At 40.4% G+C, this 18828-nt stretch overlaps 1 protein-coding gene across 1 annotated transcript; it reads left to right on the forward strand.

Moving 5' to 3' along the window:
- The first annotated feature begins 465 nt into the window (after positions 1–465).
- Positions 466–4189, forward strand: RAMAC (RNA guanine-7 methyltransferase activating subunit). The gene is made up of 3 exons (XM_050309942.1): positions 466–573; positions 1909–2091; positions 3069–4189. Exons 2-3 carry the CDS (start codon positions 1925–1927, stop codon positions 3256–3258), a joined length of 357 nt encoding a protein of 118 aa, XP_050165899.1. The 5' UTR covers positions 466–573; positions 1909–1924; the 3' UTR covers positions 3259–4189.
- Positions 4190–18828: the final 14639 nt, after the last annotated feature.

An 18828-nucleotide genomic window follows, 5' to 3' on the forward strand; every position in this document is an offset into this window, starting at 1 on the left:
CCCTCTACAACTCCCTGAAAGGAGGCTGTAACCAGGTGGGGGTCGGGCTCTTCTCCCTGGCAACCAGCAGTACGAGCAGAGGGCACAGTGTTAAGGCGCGCCAGGGAAGGTTTAGGTTGGACGTCAGGAAGAAGTTCTTTACAGAGAGAGTGATTTGGCATCGAAACGTGGAATGGGCTGCCCAGGGAGGTGGTGGAGTCGCCGTCCATGGAGGTGTTTAAGAAGAGACTGGATGTGGCACACTTAGTGTCATGGTCTAGCGGACAAGGGTGGTGTTGGGTCACAGGTTGGACTCGGTGATCTCAGAGGTCTTTTCCAAACTAGTCAATTTTGTGATTTCAAGTGTCGCGTCCTTAAAACCCGCGCGGCGGCGAAGGAAAGCGCCACAATAAAACCCCAACGCCATTTAGGCCAACGCGCTTTGTATCAAACCCTACCTTGAAGGACTCGCCCGGCCCTCCCCCTGAGCACCGCCCGGCCCGGCCCCGCCGAGAGGCCGCCCCGGCGGGGGAAGCGGCGGGGCCCGGCCCGGAAGAGGCGGGATCGCGGCGCGGCTCCGGCGGCTGAGGCGCGGTGAGGGGAGATGGATTGGGGCGGCTGTGGGGAACGAGGGGAGGGGGGAGCGGCACTCGGCACCCACTGCCTCCCCGCCAGCTCTGCCCGGCCCGCCGTGAGGGGAAGGGGCTCCGGCGGGAGCCGTTCCGTTCCGCTGCTCGGTGCTTGGCCCGAGGGGGAGGAAGGTGTCGGGTGCCCCCGGTACCGACCCGCGCGGGATGGGTGTGACATTAACAGCACAAACCGTGCGGGGAGCAGCGCCCGCTGCTCGGGAGAGCCTCCAGCTCTGGGTCCCCAGGGCAGCGCTACCCCCGCACCCCGAGCTGGGATAGACTCCAGGAGCGGAGTTCCTTGGAGATGGCTTGTAATAAAAACTAACGAGGTTAGCTCACGGCAGAAAAGAGGATGAAGTCACTGTAGAATAACTCCTACACCTGCTGCGGGGAGGTGTGCGCTGCGTCATTAGTGGAGGGGGGGCTGCGTATGGCAGTGGAGGCGGCAGCCCCTGCACTGTCCTGGCGAGAGGGCAGCTCGTCTGCAGGAGTACGGGGCTGGTTCCCTGTGAACACCCCACTTACCTGGTACTTGAGCTGCTCATGGGTACAGTGGGAAGAAGCCCAGAACTGGGCTTGGTCAGTGAGGATACATATTTCAGCTCTTGGGGTCTAGGAGAAAAGAGTTTCCTCCTTCCTTCTTTCCTTCCAGTTTGCAAAGTGAATAGTGGTCCTGCCAGCAAATCTTTGGGAGACACCAGAAGAGCTTAATCAGGAAGTCTAACAGGCAAAGGCCTTAAATACTCTAAATTACCTGGAGGTCGTTAAAACAATGTGTGAGGAGCTCACTCAGTGTCTGGTATTAGGGCCAGATTTCTTCTGATGGCCAGTACCAGATAGCACCAGTATCTGAAGGGCAAATGCACATATATAAAACCAAGGAAACTTAAGGCCTTAAACACAAACTGCATTAGAGAAGCATATTATGAGGTAATTTTGCATCTTCTTAGGTGCTGTCCTTTCCCTGAATCAAGTTATTAACACATAAGTTATTGCGACACCTGATTATTTTGCTTATCTTGCTGGCTAGGTGTATTTGTAGGCTTTCCATGATACCTTACCTCAGCAAACTTGTCAAGTTGATTGTAGTAATGTTTTTCCTGTCAAAAGTGGATTAGGAGTAGATGTGGAGTGTGTTATGAAGTACTTTTTTCTATTAATCATATATGGTGTCTGCCCAAAAATCGGCAGCTGTGTTAATCTGAGTGTAACTTTTCACTGTCCTTTGTTTTCATTAAGTGGATTTTGGTAGCTATTACAATGAGAGTCATCATACTTTTACCACTTTTGCTGTGTTCAGGTATAAAGCTTTCAGAATGACTTCCTTGGCTGATATGCCCCCGAATTATGAAACGATGTTTGCTCATCGATTCACATCAGAAGATAAAGAATACCAAGAATACCTGAAACGCCCTGCAGATCCCCCTCCCATAGTTGAAGAATGGAGAAACAGATCTGGTGGCAACCAGAGAAACAGAGATCGGTACTGATTTTTTAAAAAAATCTTGGTAGTTTCTCAAGTACATAGTTAAATGATCATCTTTCTCCTCTGGAAAAGTGTTACTGCTCAGACAGAAACACTTTTCCAGAGGAGAAAGATGGGAGTTCTGCAAAACTAAGCAGCCTATCTTCTGTTGGATGATAACTGAAGTAAAATGTGCAAAGGAACAAGCTAATAGTGTGATTTCTGGACAGCTAGCAACAGATAACCATTTAATTTGTAACTTAAATATTTGCTGTATTTTTTTAAGATTAGCCTGTGGTTCTTTTATCTAGCGAAAATGACCGTAAAATCAATCATCCAATCTGTCTGGCAAGTACAATGTTACCTGCCAAAGCAAAATACTTTGAATTATTTATTCAGGATGTAATTGCAGCTTTTTACTGAATTTTGGACAGTAACATCTGACATTTGAGTGACTGAAAAACAACAGTTACAGCATATAGTACATGTGGTAATATTAACACCAGCCTTTAATATAAAGTAGTTAAACTCAGTCCATATAACAACTGGGAAGACTTCTTAGCTAAATATCTAAATAGGATTTGTGCCTTATCTGCAGAAAAGCAGGACAACATTTTAACTTTTTCTCACCTTAGAAGCTTGTCATTAAGTTAAACACAGAATCAGTTTCTGTTTAAAAGGTGATCAGAAAAAGGTGATTGTTTAAGGCAATGTTCTTAGAAGACTCTGTGGCTCTTTGAACTCATGAACTCTTACATCTTCACTGTGGCCATAAAGTTATCCTTATGCAAATGTTGTTTGTGTACACTCACCATTTGCAAATAAAACAACTGTGAGCCAGCTGGAGTGTTGATAGGAATTGAGATACAGCTGAAAAGCCAAAATGTAGACTGAACAATGGCTAAATACCACTGAGAAAGTACAGAGTTCATTATCATTCATCTCTTTAAAACTTCATAATTTATGTCAAAACTTGATATTTCTTTTCATTGCAGGTTTCAAGATGGCAGATATTTTAGAGGGGACAGATACAACTGGCAAGGTGACTACAGATCAAATCAGAGGCCAGAAAGAGGTTGGGGCAATAACTACCAGCAGCACAGACAAGGACAATACGGCTCATCCCACTACGGACAGTACGGCTACAACTCCTACAACCCAGGGCCTCGTTACCATCCCTACTGATGTACTTGGGGATTGAAAGTCCAGTAATGCTATGTAATAAATTCACTTAGCTTTCAGTTTTTTTATTTTTCCACAGTTTTATAGATAACTGAAGAATCAATCTGTTTCTCTGTAGTGTGAAATGAAAAAGGGAATTCCTGTTATGAATAATAAAAGCATATTATACAGAGTTTGTTTAGAGTCTGTAGATTTTAGATTAAATTTCTATCTCATTCTTTTGTCTGAATATGTACTAGTACACACCTTTTCTTCCATCACTGAGATTTCTGTCAGATTTTAGAAAACAAAACAGGTTAGGGGAGGATAGCTGTGGTTTGTGTGCAGCCTGTAGTAGTGGCACATTGCCTTAAGATAGTTCTTTTTGAAAATAACATACCGTGTCTTTCTGTGGAGAGAAATTCTTAGTTTGGCTTTTGACAGTGAGAAAAGTTTAGTTTGGTTTCACATGCCTTAAAACTGAGAAGAGATCCTATTAGAGAAATATTTTCTGGGGTCAGCATAGTGTCTGTTGACTCAATGACTTCAGTTCATTTGCAGAATTCCTCTTAAAACATACATGGTCTAAAAATTGAAATAAAAAATAAGTAGTTAAAGATTATGGCTCTTCTTGTTGTGGCAGTTTAGTGATATATAAGTTTACCTCAGAAGTGGTATCAGACTAATATATGTGATCTTAAATAAGTTTGGTATGTACATAACACATTTTGGAATTCCCATTTCAGTAAAGCTGTAAACCTTTGACAATATTGTAGTTTGCATAAAATACTTTGTGCATGTTATAGAAGAACCATGATCAGTACTGCTCTGTACTTCTACCTGCATGAGAAAATAGCATAAGCAGAGCAGTGTGGTATTCACTTTTTAGAATTTAAGATTTATGGTTTTTTTTTTTTTTAAGTATTCACACAATAAAGGTATAGCTCACATGTAAGGATGTTTCTGAATATTTCTGAAACCTGTTTTTCGAACATGCAGGATTGCAACCTTGTCACCTTGGCCAACAGCTGCACAAGGGGCAGTACTGACAGATAAGTGTTAATACTGGACAGCTGTGGGCTTAACTTAGAAGAATGGCCTACTCAGCTGCAATCAGGAGGATGAGACACATTGTGATTAATTAGAAGTCTGGAGTGTTAATCCACTATCTTACATTCTGCTATAATAGGGTCAGAGTTCTCTATTTCCCAACTTACGTGATAAGCTAATTTGTATCAGGAGAGTAGTGCATGTCTTTGTACTTGACATTTTCTTCAGCTGCTGTACAGAAACACAGACCCATCCCTGCTGACTGCTGTAAAAGTCATGGCATTATGTGATAAGGAGCACAAATTAGTGCATCTTGATTTAAAGACAAAGTATAGAAGTCAAAAGCACAGTCCCTCAGCTCATCAGATGCTTTTAAGAGCTAAAGAGTGTGTTTACTCTTGATCTTAGAAGCACTCACTGTATGTAGCTTCTACATTGTGATACAAAAGCTGACACAAGTGTTTTCACCTACCTAAGTTATTTTTCTGCTTTTGATATAACACTGTTTTAATATGCTACTCCCTGAAGTATTTGCCTCGAATTCCATTAGAAATCTTTTCATGAGAGATTTGGTTTTCCTTTAAGGAGTTCTACTGGATGAAATGCACTCCTTTTAACCCTCATTAATATAGTAGAGCCTTTACAAAGGATGATACAAAATCATGTTCTTACCTGTGCACTGTGGAGAAGCTGCAGGTTAGTACAGTGGAATTCCCCTTTTAATGCAGAATTACACAAAGTGCCAAATCTTCCTGACTCCAAGAAGGGACTGCATGTCTTTCTGCAAAGAGCCTGACACTGCCAGCTACGCCACGGAAGTCAGGCTGTGCCAGGATGTTCTTCCTTACCATCTGGAGTAGCATCTCAGGTTGAAATAAAACCCAGCAGAAGGAACAGATTCTGTTTCATCTGTTGCCTTTCCTCAAGCCCAAAAACTATTTTATATTATTTTTATTATTTTTCCGCTAGTGAATGAAGAGTCCTAGAGTGATTTTGGTTAGAAAGGACCTTAAAGATCAACTAGTTCCAACCCTCTGCCATAGGCAGGTACACCTTCCACTGTCCCAGGTTGCTCAAAGCCCCATCCAACCTGGCCTTGAACACTTCCAGGGATGGGGTGCAACTTCTCTGAGCAACCCATGCCAGTGTTTCACCACCCTCACAGTAAAGAATTTCTTCCTAATATTGTCTAAAGCTGCCCTCTTTCAGTTTGAAGCCTGTCACTACATGTCCCTTGTTAAAGTCCCCATGTCACTACATGTCCTTGTTAAAGGTCTCCCCAGCTTCTTGTCCTGTCTGAACACCCCCAGCTCTCTCAGCCCATCTTCATGATGGCATGGCGAAGCACTCCTCCAGCCAAGCATTCCAAAAAATGGAAGGTGGTGTAGTATTCCAGAAAATGGCAAATCCAATCTACAGCACTGTGGCTGAGCTGTAGAAGCAGATAGATCAAGATGGTCTAGGTGGAACTTACGAATTACAATCACACATTTTACAGTCTCAGCTCTTATTCTGGGTTTCTTTACTGTGAGACCAGGAGAGAGATAGGCCACTGCAGCTTCCCAGCTTGTGATTTTACGTTCTTGACTCCATCTGCCTTACCAGTACAGCTCTCAATTCAACTTTAAGGGCCTGTATTATTTATAAAACTTTTTCTTGGAACAATTATGGCAAGAGTCTAATTTCAGGGGATGTAGGGAGGGGAAAGAGTACATTGCTAAATAAAGGCATGTCTTGCACCAGACAGAAAGGTAAATAGAATTCAAGATATATTACCTCAGTTTCCACTTCAATGACTTAGTATTTATGATAAAGTCCAAGCTAAATAAAATCAGTTAAGTATTGCCTGCAGTGTTACAGATGACAAAACTGAAGATGAGTAACTTTAACATTTGCAATTTCGAACACTACAGAAATTGTTTGCTTTAACTACGCTGAAGATTGCAGGGTAAACATTAAAATTCAGTGTCTGGAATCTGACTTTAAGAGATCTCTTCCATCTGACATTTGCTCAGACATCATTATTATCATGAATAAAACAAAGATAAAGGGTTATGTCTTAAAAAACGACTGCCACGTTACCAAGACTGTTAACAGAAAGTTATGAATAGGGCTTTGCAGCAGTTTTAAATCCATTCCTGAACACATACAGCAATTCTACATGGATTGTTAATTGATACTGAAGAATAATCATGGTAAATTACAGGTGCTGTGGCAAACAACTAATAAAACTCAATAGCTTCCATACAATTTCTTAACTAGCATTTTAAAAATGCTAAAGGCTTTCCAATCACAGGTAAGCCTCTAGATACTTGAAGACAAAAGAAACTGCACAGTAAAAAAAAAAAAAATCTTAGCGTGATTTGTGAGATCCAGTTTTACAAGTTTTCAATGCTATTCAACCTTTACTTTATCCTGTCTCTGCAGCTGGGAATAAAAATGTGCAGATGTGCTTTGAAAGATTAGTTAGAAACTGAACTACTTTCAAGAAGCTCTCTAGTAGAGATTTCAGACGGGGAACACAAATGATTCTGATCCACAGGGATTCAACTTTATCATTAATGACTTTAAGTTCTACAGAGTCAAGAGACTCTCTAACATATAGAGCCATCCTTCCACCTCCTCTACTTTGCCTATCCCTTCTGAAGAGCTCGTAGCCATCCATGGCAGCATTCCATGTCATTACATGACAAATGTAATTTGTGATATAAATATAAGTGAATATAATCAGTATAATCCTAGAACAAGAAAGATATTTATGTTTAAATATATTTTAATATCTTGCAGAAGTTATTTGAATATATTTAAACTCATACAATTTATTTGCTAATAAATATTCTGCTTAACCAAGAAACATGTCCACATTTGCTTCTTATACTGAGATGTAAGGAGAAACGTTCTTTTGTATCAAATTAAATGGAAGATTTTACCTGCCACCAGCCCTATTCCTTAGGAAAAACAAAAATCTCTGAATTATGCAACTCTGTGGAATTTTGCTGGATGGCCCCATTGTGCAGTCACACCTTCTCTAACTCTGAAAAACAAAAGGGGTGGGAACATGAAGCACAAAGAAAGGGAAAACAGGACTGCTCCCTACAGCAGCTACTGACTGCCCTGGGAGCAGTTTAACAAAACTGCATCTCCCTTGCCTTTCATTTGCCAATCAGGAGAAATTACTGTAATCTGTCCCCTTGTCCCTGTATGTTAGAAGAGAGCTGCATAACCCTGCTTGAATTATGCACAGCGCTGATACTCTAATGCCCAGGAGCTAAGCAAGATTATAGGGCAGATCAGGTTTCCCTGAAAGCACCTAGGAAAAATGCAGCCTGATTCGAGACACACGGAGGTAAATCAGGAGATCAAAACTGAATCCAGCGGCTCCAGCACTGCCAGGAGAGCTGATGGCAACGGTACTGTGGTGGTGCACAATGATTTTGCCTCTCAAGAGGCTTATTTTTTGATTAGGCCCTGCAGGCTGGAATGTATTTTTGTGTTTATCATGGCCTATATTTTTCTTCAGAAAGCCTGGATTGCACTTAGTGGTTGTCAGTCCTCATTTGCTTGTGTGAAACAGCAATGCCAAACTGTTACTTCTACAGAGCTCTGACTTTCCAAGTACCCTGCCCTGTTAAAATGCAAATGTATTACAAAAGATGGTGGAAGTTGCTAATAACTATGTTTTACTCCAACTCTAATAAACACAAAAGAGGGTAAATCATATCAAAGCTTACCTTCTGTGTTATTTGTGACTAGCTCAAAAACAAATTACTGTTGTCTTTATCCTAACACAGAGACCTTTCTTTTTTTCAAATCATATTTCAACAGCTGGATGACTCCACAAGTATGGTCTGCCTTCTATTTTCTTTTCTTTTTGTTGCATATTGTATATTTCAAATTTGGCTTCATTAATAAAAGATGTCTCAATAACAAGGATCAAAGCTGCTCCTGCTCATTGTTTGAAGAAAAATTGTCTATTCAAGAGACGAGTTAAAGTCAGGAAAATAACATAGCTATTTGTTATACAGCTACAAAAATAATGAAGGCTCAACCTCATCCATTAAAAAATTATTCTTCAAGGATTTAAGCAGCATCTTCAAACCAAAACATGTAACATGTTAAAAAATGATTAAGACACCAAGCTTTTAAATGTTCTGGTTCTATGTGAGGAAAGGCAATTTGGTATTTATATATCCCCATAAATTACTTAAGATTATAACCAGTACTGTTGAGATAAAGGTTAAAAGCCCAAGCACACTGCAAGATGTTTCACACAGCTTTTGGCCAGGTTTAGAAAGTGAATGCTTTTTGTCCAAAGTCATGTCTGAAGTTTATTTCTGAAGAAATGCTTGAAGTTATACATTTTTCTATTGAAAATGTGCTCAAGGAAAATAAAGTAACAGTAATAACTGCCAAAACCAACCAGCGCCAAATAATTACATGTTCTTCTTACATAACAAGAAAATTATTTTTTTCCATAGCAAAGACCTGGTTTTCAGTCATCATGTCCTTTTGATTTACAAGTCCCACTGAGATCTAAACCAAAGTATGTTTGAGAATACTGCTTCAGTGGTTTTAATGTTATGAGCATTTAAATACAGCATAGCAAACCTCTGGAGCTTAGATCAGTTGAGTGCAAGAGCTCTGTGGGGCCACACATTCCTCTCAGGTCAAGCTCATATTACTCAGCTACAAGCCACACACTTGGAACACCCACTCTGAAGGGAGCTGATGGAGCATCAAGCCTGGGGTACCCATCTGCTCCTCTAACCCCCAGCTACAGCTAAACTCCTATAAGAATGTAAAGGAGCTTTACCTTAAATTGCCAACATAGGCAAATCCTATTTCTCCATCCCTGCAGCTCACAGGATGCTTCCATCAGAAGAATTAATTTTATTTTTCTTATGTTCTAAGAGAAGATGGGAATGGAAGGGTACACTGTCCAGCCCTGGCAGTGAAGGGAAGGAACATGGCTGAGCTAAATGATTGTTTCATGGCTACTTCCTCATGTATCCTGCAAAGGAGAGTAAGTGTTAGGATTTGACTGCTGGTCATCGACTGACTTTATGGCCACACCACAGCCTGGGGGGAGGGAAACAAAAAAACCACAAAACCAAAAAAATAAAAAGGAAAAAAGATAAATTCCTTCCTTCACAGACTCCAAGGACCTCCCATCACAGAACAAGCCTGCAGAATACAGAATCTGGAAGCAGTTAAGCAGCTGGCTCATTACACTGGCAGAGTTTAAGTCCTTAAGTAAGGTGGACAGATGCAAGGGACAATAAACAAATCGCTATTTATCACATATCCTGCAGTCTGGGTAAATCCAATTGAACAACCTCTTTAGACCTTACCAGCAGGATTTTAGTTTTTAGAGACAAAATGGATTTAGTGCCTGGTAACAAAAGGTCAGCCTAATCTTACTTCACACCTGCATTAGACTACTGAGCTAAATTTTTTTATTTAATCTGATACTGCTTTTACTCTCTCCTTCCTATCCAGGCACCAGGCTGCTTATTTCAGATATATCTGTTTTACTAGTTCCTCATATTCTTGAGCACTTCTGAAGACAAGACCTTTTAAAGCTACTTTAAAATTCTAAAAAGACAATTTTGCCACAGTTCCAGTCATGCTTTCTGAACTAAAAAGAAAGTGAAAAGGATGTTTTCAAAAATAGAACCAGACATGTGTGTTACATGCTCAGCTACAAATCACATTTAATGCTTTTGTGTCTCAGCTTCCATCTGTAAAATTGTGGTTGTCTGCCCTGTTTTCCTCCTCTGTGCTCTGCTACAAAACTTACCAGGCTACTCCATATAAAGCATAGGTATAGTGTATAAATCTCAGCTGGGGTCTGATGTCCCAGCACAATGCTTTAGAAACATTCTGGTCAGCAAATTAATTTGTTTGATTGACTTTTAAATATTTTTTTTTTACTAAACCCAACAATACTATGAAGGCAGTGGCTTGATTTAAACACTGTCTTTATGTCACTCCACAGTTATATATGGCATATATGTATGGGATTCTGTGCCCCAAGGAAGCTCCCAAAGCAAGACTTACACTGAACAATAAGTGATTCTAATGCTATGGGTGTAGTAGAAAAGACCTTAAAAATTCTAAGTAGCATAAAGACAGCCTCATCACAGCTAAGTGGCATGTGTAATCCAATTTGATAGTTAACACTGAATTTTATAGAGGTGAATTAAAAATGAGAGGGCAATCTATGCAAACTGGATTCCACATCAATAAAACTTGTGACAGTTACTGTATTGAATGTGCTATTCATGTATATTTAATTGATTTTATAAACATTCTCACACACACCATACAATCGTTGCAAGGGTGAGCAAAATTCCAGTCTTGTAAGTATTACAGTGCTTCCTTTTTAAAAAAAAAAAAAACAACTAGATGCAAAAATGTTAATGCAAACAACTAGAATTACATAGTTAAACATCTGAGTTTCAAAAAACATAAAAGGTAAAGTTGTTCTTTGCACCGACAGCAAAAGAAAAGAAAATACAGTGGTGAGGAGAGGAGTGAATGGGTCAGCTGTGATGGAAGACGGGATGCAGGAAAGGGAATGAGAAGAGTGATAGAGCAGCCATTGCAACCAATATGCCTTATTAGAAATAAAAAATCTTGTTCTAGAGGAGTCTATTGAAAGGTCAGTGTCCTTAGTAGCTGAGAAGATGAAATCATCTGACTGAAGATAAAATACAAATCTATTTACAAGCCATTTGTGATTGATGAGAACTGGAAGACAAAGAAGGCATCACAGACCGTTGGCAAGAGAATTCCTCCATATGGCATCTATTTCTCATTAATGCTCTGGGGGAGGATCCTAGACATCCCAGCAGGTCCTGTCGTGACTTTGGATTCAAAGCTGTCCACACACTCAGCTGCTCCCTGGCTCAACTCCACCTTTGCTGCACATGCATAAGGCACACAGCAGTGCCACAGGACATGGGCTGGTGAATGACTTCTGACTGTTCATTTCTGTCTCTTTAGATCACACCTCCCATACAATGGTTTGAAAGGCAGAAACCCGTCTATAACCAAGACATGGCTCAGAAAACCTTCTCAGGCTCTTCACATTTTTTGCTACTAGTATAGCAACTTTAAGGATTGCTACAAAGCACTAAGAATTGTAACACACACACAAAAAGGAAAGGTAATCTTAACAAGTGAGGGTCAACTAATTTTTGATTATTCCCAAAGTGAGTATCAAGACAACCAAAATGTCAGTCCTGAGTTAAAACCACACCAAATATCTGCATCTTGTTTTCATTTACCAAAAATTGGGCATGGCTTTAAAAGAGTGTCTTATCTAAATGGAAAATTCTTTATTCCCTGTCCATCACTCAGCCTCTCTCACTCTACTTGTTGGGAATGCCTCCATACCATTATCCCATCCCTCCACACACAGAACATTTGTAGTTGGGCTTGGGGTTATTTGCCCAGTCCAATTTTAGATGAATTGAGGGACAGATTTTCCACACTTCCCTCTGAAAGCTATTCTCTGAACCTCTGGAGCTCATTGCCAATTCCTTCTTTCTTAACTGGAAGCTCTTTTTCCTCTACACTGTTTAGCATCAGCTATGGATTGGTTATTTTGGGACAGCTTTATTGTGGAACAGCATGTGGCAGTGACCTTATAGTATTTTTGTCTGCGCCACTTGGAATAAAAGCAGCCTATTCAGAGATCTCAGCTGAGCTCAGGAGAGTCCAGGATCCTTACAGCATCTATCAAAATCTCCACTGAACACTCCTACTATAGTTTGCAGGAGGCAAGTAGAGCTTAATATGGCAGTCTCAGGGAACTACACAAGAGTGCCTCAGCTTCAACAGATGAGAGGAGCTTATTAAACAAAAGAAGATTACTGTAGGTAATAAAAATCATTGACACCTCACTAGGCATTGTCTGGGTTAACACAGATGGGGTGGAGAACACTTGAAAACAAGAAAAACAAAGCACAGAATTAACTTGAATTCCTATGGATTAAGCTGCTAAATAAACCACATTTTTTTCTGTGAGCATAAGAGATGTAAATATATAGGAGCAGTCAGTCCACTGCACATGCTGAGAGCCTAAACAAATGTTACAATGCACAAAGGAACTTGTGCGTGTAACATCTGCATCGCAACCGGGGTGGGGAAGGGCCACGCTGGGTCTGCTGCTGCCAAGGCTGGCAGTGCCCTGCGTGTCCCCGTGACATTGCCGGCCTGCAGGCAAAGCTGGAGAGTGCACAATTTGGGAACAGGGCTGATTATCTGCCAGCAGCTGATAAGCTGCAGCTTCCCATGCAGTAACAGCAAGGCCTTATGTTTTAGGTACCAAAACACAATAGCGGAATCACTGATCTGTAGTTATGATTTTATTTAATTCAGACAATTGTTTACTTTGTGCCCACATCTTACTCCATTTCCAAGTCAAATTAGCACATCACTTCGGGTTAAGATAAGCAATACATCCTGAATACTGATACAGGCCAGAATGTGATTATACTAAACTCAGTTTATAAATCTTTCTCACTGGCTCTTTGTCAGGAAACTTCACTACAGACAAAAGGAAACAAAGGAATAAACCAAAGATAGTGTATTTAAGGAACAATTAAAATGGGTATTTTAATTCACATCTGTAGCCTTCTAAAAGCCTTCAAATTTACATGGCTTTAAATGATAATGATTTTGACAAAAAAACATTTTTTCCTCTGTGAAAGGTATTAACAGGAAATTGAGAAGCTGAAGGAAAATGAAATTGCATTTTTCACACCTGTGATGAGCCCATTCTAACTGCAGTGGGAGAGGTATTTATCATGCATAGCCTGTCCTCCTCTTTGGATGCTGTCTTTCAATTTGGACTGGAAGCACTGTGTGTTAGAGGATCATTAACCAGGGTCATGTATATCATCTCTCCCCCACAAATGAACACTGTAAACACTGCAACAGCCACAGGGACTGCATAATCAGGGCCCAATGTAGACTTCGTGGCTCACACAAGACAAAGTAGACAGACTGAACTACACGAAAGAAAACTATTTTTCCCTAAGACATACCCATCCCAAAGCAAGGGCATGGCAAGGGCCTCACAGCCGCTGCAAGGCTCCTTGGAGCTGGTCCATCTCGAGTGTAGAACACAGAACTCACAAAGACACCTCTGGCCCTGGGGCACCTGCCACCAAGTCTTAGCACAACCAACACTATTACCTGGCTTCCAGATGGACAGTGTTCTTATCCCTTGGATTACACAAAGTTTCAAGCACACGACAGGAGCTTTACCCTGTGAACACATTATGAAAGAAGATGGGAGGTAAATACCACCTTACACAAACCATGATGTAGGGACAGTATTGTTTCCTGGAGCCAAGGTCTGGGCCATAGAGCTGTGTCACATACTGCTTTCACACCTGCACACCACAAGAAAGTTTGAAATAGTGTCGTAACACTGGCTGCATAGATTTATAAAGCACTCAGATCCCATGGTGAGAGGTATAGAGGTATATGGAGGAATTGCTTTCTTCACAGTTATGTTCCTGTCTCTGGGCACTAAATGCAGGATCTCTGACTACTAAATGCAGCCAGACACAATGCACTACTAAAATTACAGGAAACTAATTTTTGAAACTGAATTTGTTCCTAGTTAGTTTCTCCCACATAAACCTGTTCTTCAAATGGCGCTCTTGACCCCTGGCATTTTGGAAATCACTTTAGGTTCCTCTTTCTGCCATAAAAGAGGGGAATGCAATGCCTGCAGTAGTGAAGAGAAGGGAGCAAGATTTTTGTCTCCTTCCAGGAGTCTCATGATCTACTTTTAAATCTTTTTCCATTACTATTTAATGATATTATAATTACTGTTAGTCTCTAGTGTTCAGAATAATCACAAAACAAATACAACCTTGATTACGCACTTATTATTATTTGTATTATAGTGACAACAAGAGACTTTGAGCTTTACCAGAGGAACAGAGGAATGTGCATCTCCATGAAACCACATCTAATCTAGAATGAGAATTTGTAGGTTACTACAAACAGAAAAAAAATGGGGGAAAGGGACAAAACACAGAGGTTGCTGTATCTATTTTATATGCTCTTATTAGCTTACTTTAGAAGTCTGGCATTTTTCTTTCAAAAAGATTCTACCCTTCACAAAACTGGACACATATAGATATAAGGTAGCATAAGACTTATAACCATCAATCCTATTCTCTAACCTTATTGTTTAGGACAAGTTCTTCTCTAAAATCCTTACATGCAGCCATCTCCCTGCTGCCACCCCAACACTCACAACAGTCTTGATAGCTTATTCTCTTTTGCCAACCCTGTCTCCAGTCACACTTTTTTGTTGCAAATAAGAAGTCACAGATTTATTTAGCCTCTAAAATTGTGGGCTGTGTTTATCCTCTAAAACTGAACAGGCATGCAGCAGTAGACCAAAGGCTCCTTTGTGAAGAAAGCATACAATTTCAAAGACAGATAGACGGTTGTCTCTTCTGCTCATTGCTGTTCACGGACAGCAAAGCAAAGGAAAATAAGTGTTTGATTTACTCTGTCACATACTACACTATCCAGTGAGGCAGTTAATTAGAAGACCTGATTTAAAGCATTCCCCAGTAATTTCACTTAAACCATGAAGTGTCACCCTCTTTTGGTATTTGTACTTTTGCAACACTGAAAATTCATACAGCAGAGGGGCTAGGTCTGAAATTCAGAGATGAAAGGTGCCAACGATGGGTATGAATTTCTCCAAGTTCAAATTTATCTTTAATTAGAGTCTTAATGCTTTCTTTTCTGACACAGAAATAGAAGAACATGTCTCGTATTTTGGCACAATTTTTAATACAGTAGACAGTTCTCTTCCTCTTCAGAGCCAACTCACTGTATCCACTAACCTGAATGAGCATTTCTGGCAGCAGCCCCTGCTGCCAAAGGCTGGAGGTTGGGCTCCCAGGGCTGCCAATTCAGCATAATGGAAACCTGTGGGAGATCTCACAATACTTTGGACAAAGCTCTGCAGATAAGACAGGACCCTGGGAGCTGCAGTTGGCTGAGTCCAGTGTCAAAGAGATGTGCCAGCCTCTCACAGCAATTATAAAGTGTTAGTCCTGCCCTGCTGTGAGGGGTAATAGTTCAGTCACCAAAATGAAAAAATACTGGCAAGATGTGGCTGCCTTTGTAGAATCAATTTACTTAAATGAGACAGGAAGGCAGAATAGATAAAATACTCACAAGCAGCTCACCAACCTTTCCATCTGAATTTGTATTTTAACCCAACACCAACCACAACAATTGATGCTCTTTCCATATTATGTATTTGTGACCCTCACACGAACCTATAATTTCAGAAGATTAATCTTTCCTTCCAGAAAATTTCAGATTGGCATTTAAGAGCTCAGGATTCACACCAAGAGGGCCACAGGTAATATAATTTTCCCACCTAGATTCACAGATTGCTAGTAAAAAATAACTGTGAAAGTTACATTGCAAATTATTAGATTTACAGTCTATGAAAACCTAACAGTTTTTTTCCCCACTCTGATTTGAGTGCTGAACAGCAGAGCAGGTGCCATAAAACATCTAGAGTCTATGACACCCTCTATTCTGTGCATCGTCCTTCCCAGCAGAGTTTAGAAGGACATGCAGCAAATACTTCCAAGCAAATTTGCTCCTAGCCCAATAAATTAAGCTTTAATTAACCAAATTGTTCCCTCTCCTTCCCCTCCCACTCCTCATGCTTTATTCTCTTTATTTTTGGATTCGAGTAGTTCCCCTACTATGCAAAACCAGGAATCAAACAAAGTCTGTTTCTTCTGAGAGTTTAATCAAGGTACCTCACACTGGATAACCACAGGGTAAAGCCTAAAACCCAGCCTGAAAATAGCTAAGGCCTGAAAATTAATTAATAGGAATTGCTTATTTAAGTTTATAAGTCCTAGTGCGTAAAACTCGGAGCACTTCACTAAAGTCCTCCCCAGGTAAAAAGACCAAAAGACTGAAGTGAGCAGAAATTATACACAGCTCAAAAACCAAAGGTTTTCTATAGAAAAGGTTGTCAAACACTATTTTCCATAAAATGTGCTCCAGTGGAACTTTTCTTCACAGCCTTGTGACATGAAGAGTGGCACAGAGAATCTTCTGTTTCTTGTGGAGGCCTCCCTTACAACAGGATCAGAGGAAAAAAAAGTACCTTCAGATTTGCAATGGCAACCCCATTAAACTGGCAGAAAGGTTTGTGGCAAGCTCTGGCATTTCACATTTTTTTTGTCTTTAAGTGTACCAATACCTCTTCTGACAGACTCACTTAACTTATTTTTGCATATTTAAGATTTTTCAGACTACTGAAAGTTGTCTTTAATTAGATATTACACCTTCTCTGTTTTTACATACACTGGTACCTGGCTACTGAAAGACAGGCCTTGCCTTGCATCCACAATTTAACAATAGCTATAGTCAAATTAGTGTTTTCAGACGTTCTCTTTTTACATTTATCCTTTGCCAGAAATATTGACTGGCACATTATTAAATAAAGAAAAAATTTTATTCCAGTTGATATGTGACAGCAATCACAGTAAACAGCAGAAGTGACACACTTTGAAAACATCATTATAAGCTGATCATCTTTTAAAAATATTTAACAAAAAGCTCCTGGGTCTGCTTTAGTAGCTGAATCTGAACTCAGCAAGGAAGTGACTGAGCAGAATCAGACATTCTCATTAAGTGAAATTAGCCAAGTGCAATTTTCCTGGCTGGTTCCCTCTATGTATTAGCATTTATATTCAGCCAGCGATGAGCTTAATCGGGTTTTTCGAACCAAAAGAAAAAATCTCCCCAAACCCATAAACTATCAGGTTTATTAGTAACAGTTTGCACTTCCATTGTAAAAAGGCAGTTAAGAAACTGAAGAAAATTGTCTGTTCAGAAGTGTATCCCAGTAGCTAAATAGCAATCTTTCCTCATAGCAGGAACATGACCTCACATATGTGTTGCCTGACTGCTGTCAGATTTACTGAAGACAAAAAGAGACATTTCATTAAAGGGCAAATGCCAGGAGGCCACACAGAGCTGCTACAGGGCCTCACGGGAAGGGGCAGGTTTGCCCTCTGATTGCAGAGATTGTATCAAGAGGTCTTCTCCCTCCTTGCACAGTGAATGCATCTCAAAGAGCTGTGGGGCCCAAAACACAGAAAAAGAAATGCAGTGGCATCTAATGAGATAAGAGTCAGCACCACAGCTGATGTGACAAACAAAGAGCAGAAACAACCCCAGAGAGCCTGGTCCTGCTGGAGGGCACTTCCCTGAAACAACAGCAGCAGAACTGAACATGAGAGGCAGCAAGAGGGCACAGGAACCAGATGTGGCAGGAAGGTGGCTGAGCACGTGTGGTCATATCACTATAAAATGTAACCCCAAAGACCTGAACAATAGAAGAGAAGCAAAAAACTTTGTAGATTTTTTTCAGACAAGCTATGGAAAGTAGTACTCGTAAAAACCAAAAATGGTTCCATAGAAATAGCTTGTTTTATAAAATTCAAAGTAGCAATGCCCATGTCAGACAGCTGGGCACCAAGTATGTCCTAAAAAGCACTGGGAGCTCTGAAATTTGTTATAAATGCATCCTGGTTTGCAAAGCACTAAAGCAACAAAACATGGCCAAAGGAACAGCATGCTGCAGCCACTCCCACATGCACTGCACATCTACTAGGTGTTAGAAAAAAGGCAACTTACTGACAATCACCCCAGAGTTACAGTTTGTAACTCCAGTTATTATCTTAAGGCAGACAACTGCTTTATCTGAGCAGCATGAAATGAGGTTTTGACCCTTTGTTGTTTTTTGTTTGTTTGTTTGTTTCCCCCCCCCCCTTGGGTCTGTGGTTAACTGCTCTCTTTACAGCACCTTTCTGTAGTGACCAACTGCTAAATTGATACTCAATACATTTTCCTTTCCAGTTGTCATGCTTCAGATTTGAAAACTCAAAATATTATTTAAACAACATTTCAAAACCTTACCCTTAGGCTGTAGTAAGATGGTGTGGTGGACTACTTCATCACTCCAACTTCCCCAGCTCTTGAAACAATGCAGGACCAAATAAATGCTGCATTTATAAATGAAAGGAAATTCTTCTGGCTCAGCAACAATTACTTGAAAAGCTAATATATAAAGGACCAGGAAGAAATGAATTCCCAGTACCTCAGAGAAGCTTCACACTCCTCCTTTCAGGCAAGTATTTAATTTCTTCAGCAGCTGTTTGACTGTTTATTGTGCCTCAGTTATATTAACAGCACCTTGCCCCAAGTGCAGCCCCTTCCTAGAGAATAATAACCAGGACAGGTTTTACATGAGGGCAAAGCACTGTGTTCTCCACAGGAGACAGGGGAGCTTATTTTTATAATAGTCAATATGGCAATGAATCATCCTTCCAAGATAAAGACTAAAAACATTATGAGAAGAATACAGTAGGTTGAAGACAAAAAAAAAAAAAAATTAAACTCGGCTGGTTCAAGTTTCACACATGCAAATAAACGTAGTGAGAGAGGAAACAGAGTGAG

This window comes from Myiozetetes cayanensis, unplaced genomic scaffold, assembly GCF_022539395.1.
Source record: "Myiozetetes cayanensis isolate MyiCay16 unplaced genomic scaffold, myiCay2020 scf14, whole genome shotgun sequence".
Taxonomy (NCBI): domain Eukaryota; kingdom Metazoa; phylum Chordata; class Aves; order Passeriformes; family Tyrannidae; genus Myiozetetes; species Myiozetetes cayanensis.

Coding starts and splice junctions, on each gene's coding strand:
- RAMAC (XM_050309942.1), top strand. CDS start 1,925: ATGACTTCCTTGGCTGATATGCCCCCGAATTATGAAACGATGTTTGCT. Junction 2,092..3,068: donor AACCAGAGAAACAGAGATCG/GTACTGATTTTT, acceptor TTTTCATTGCAG/GTTTCAAGATGGCAGATATT.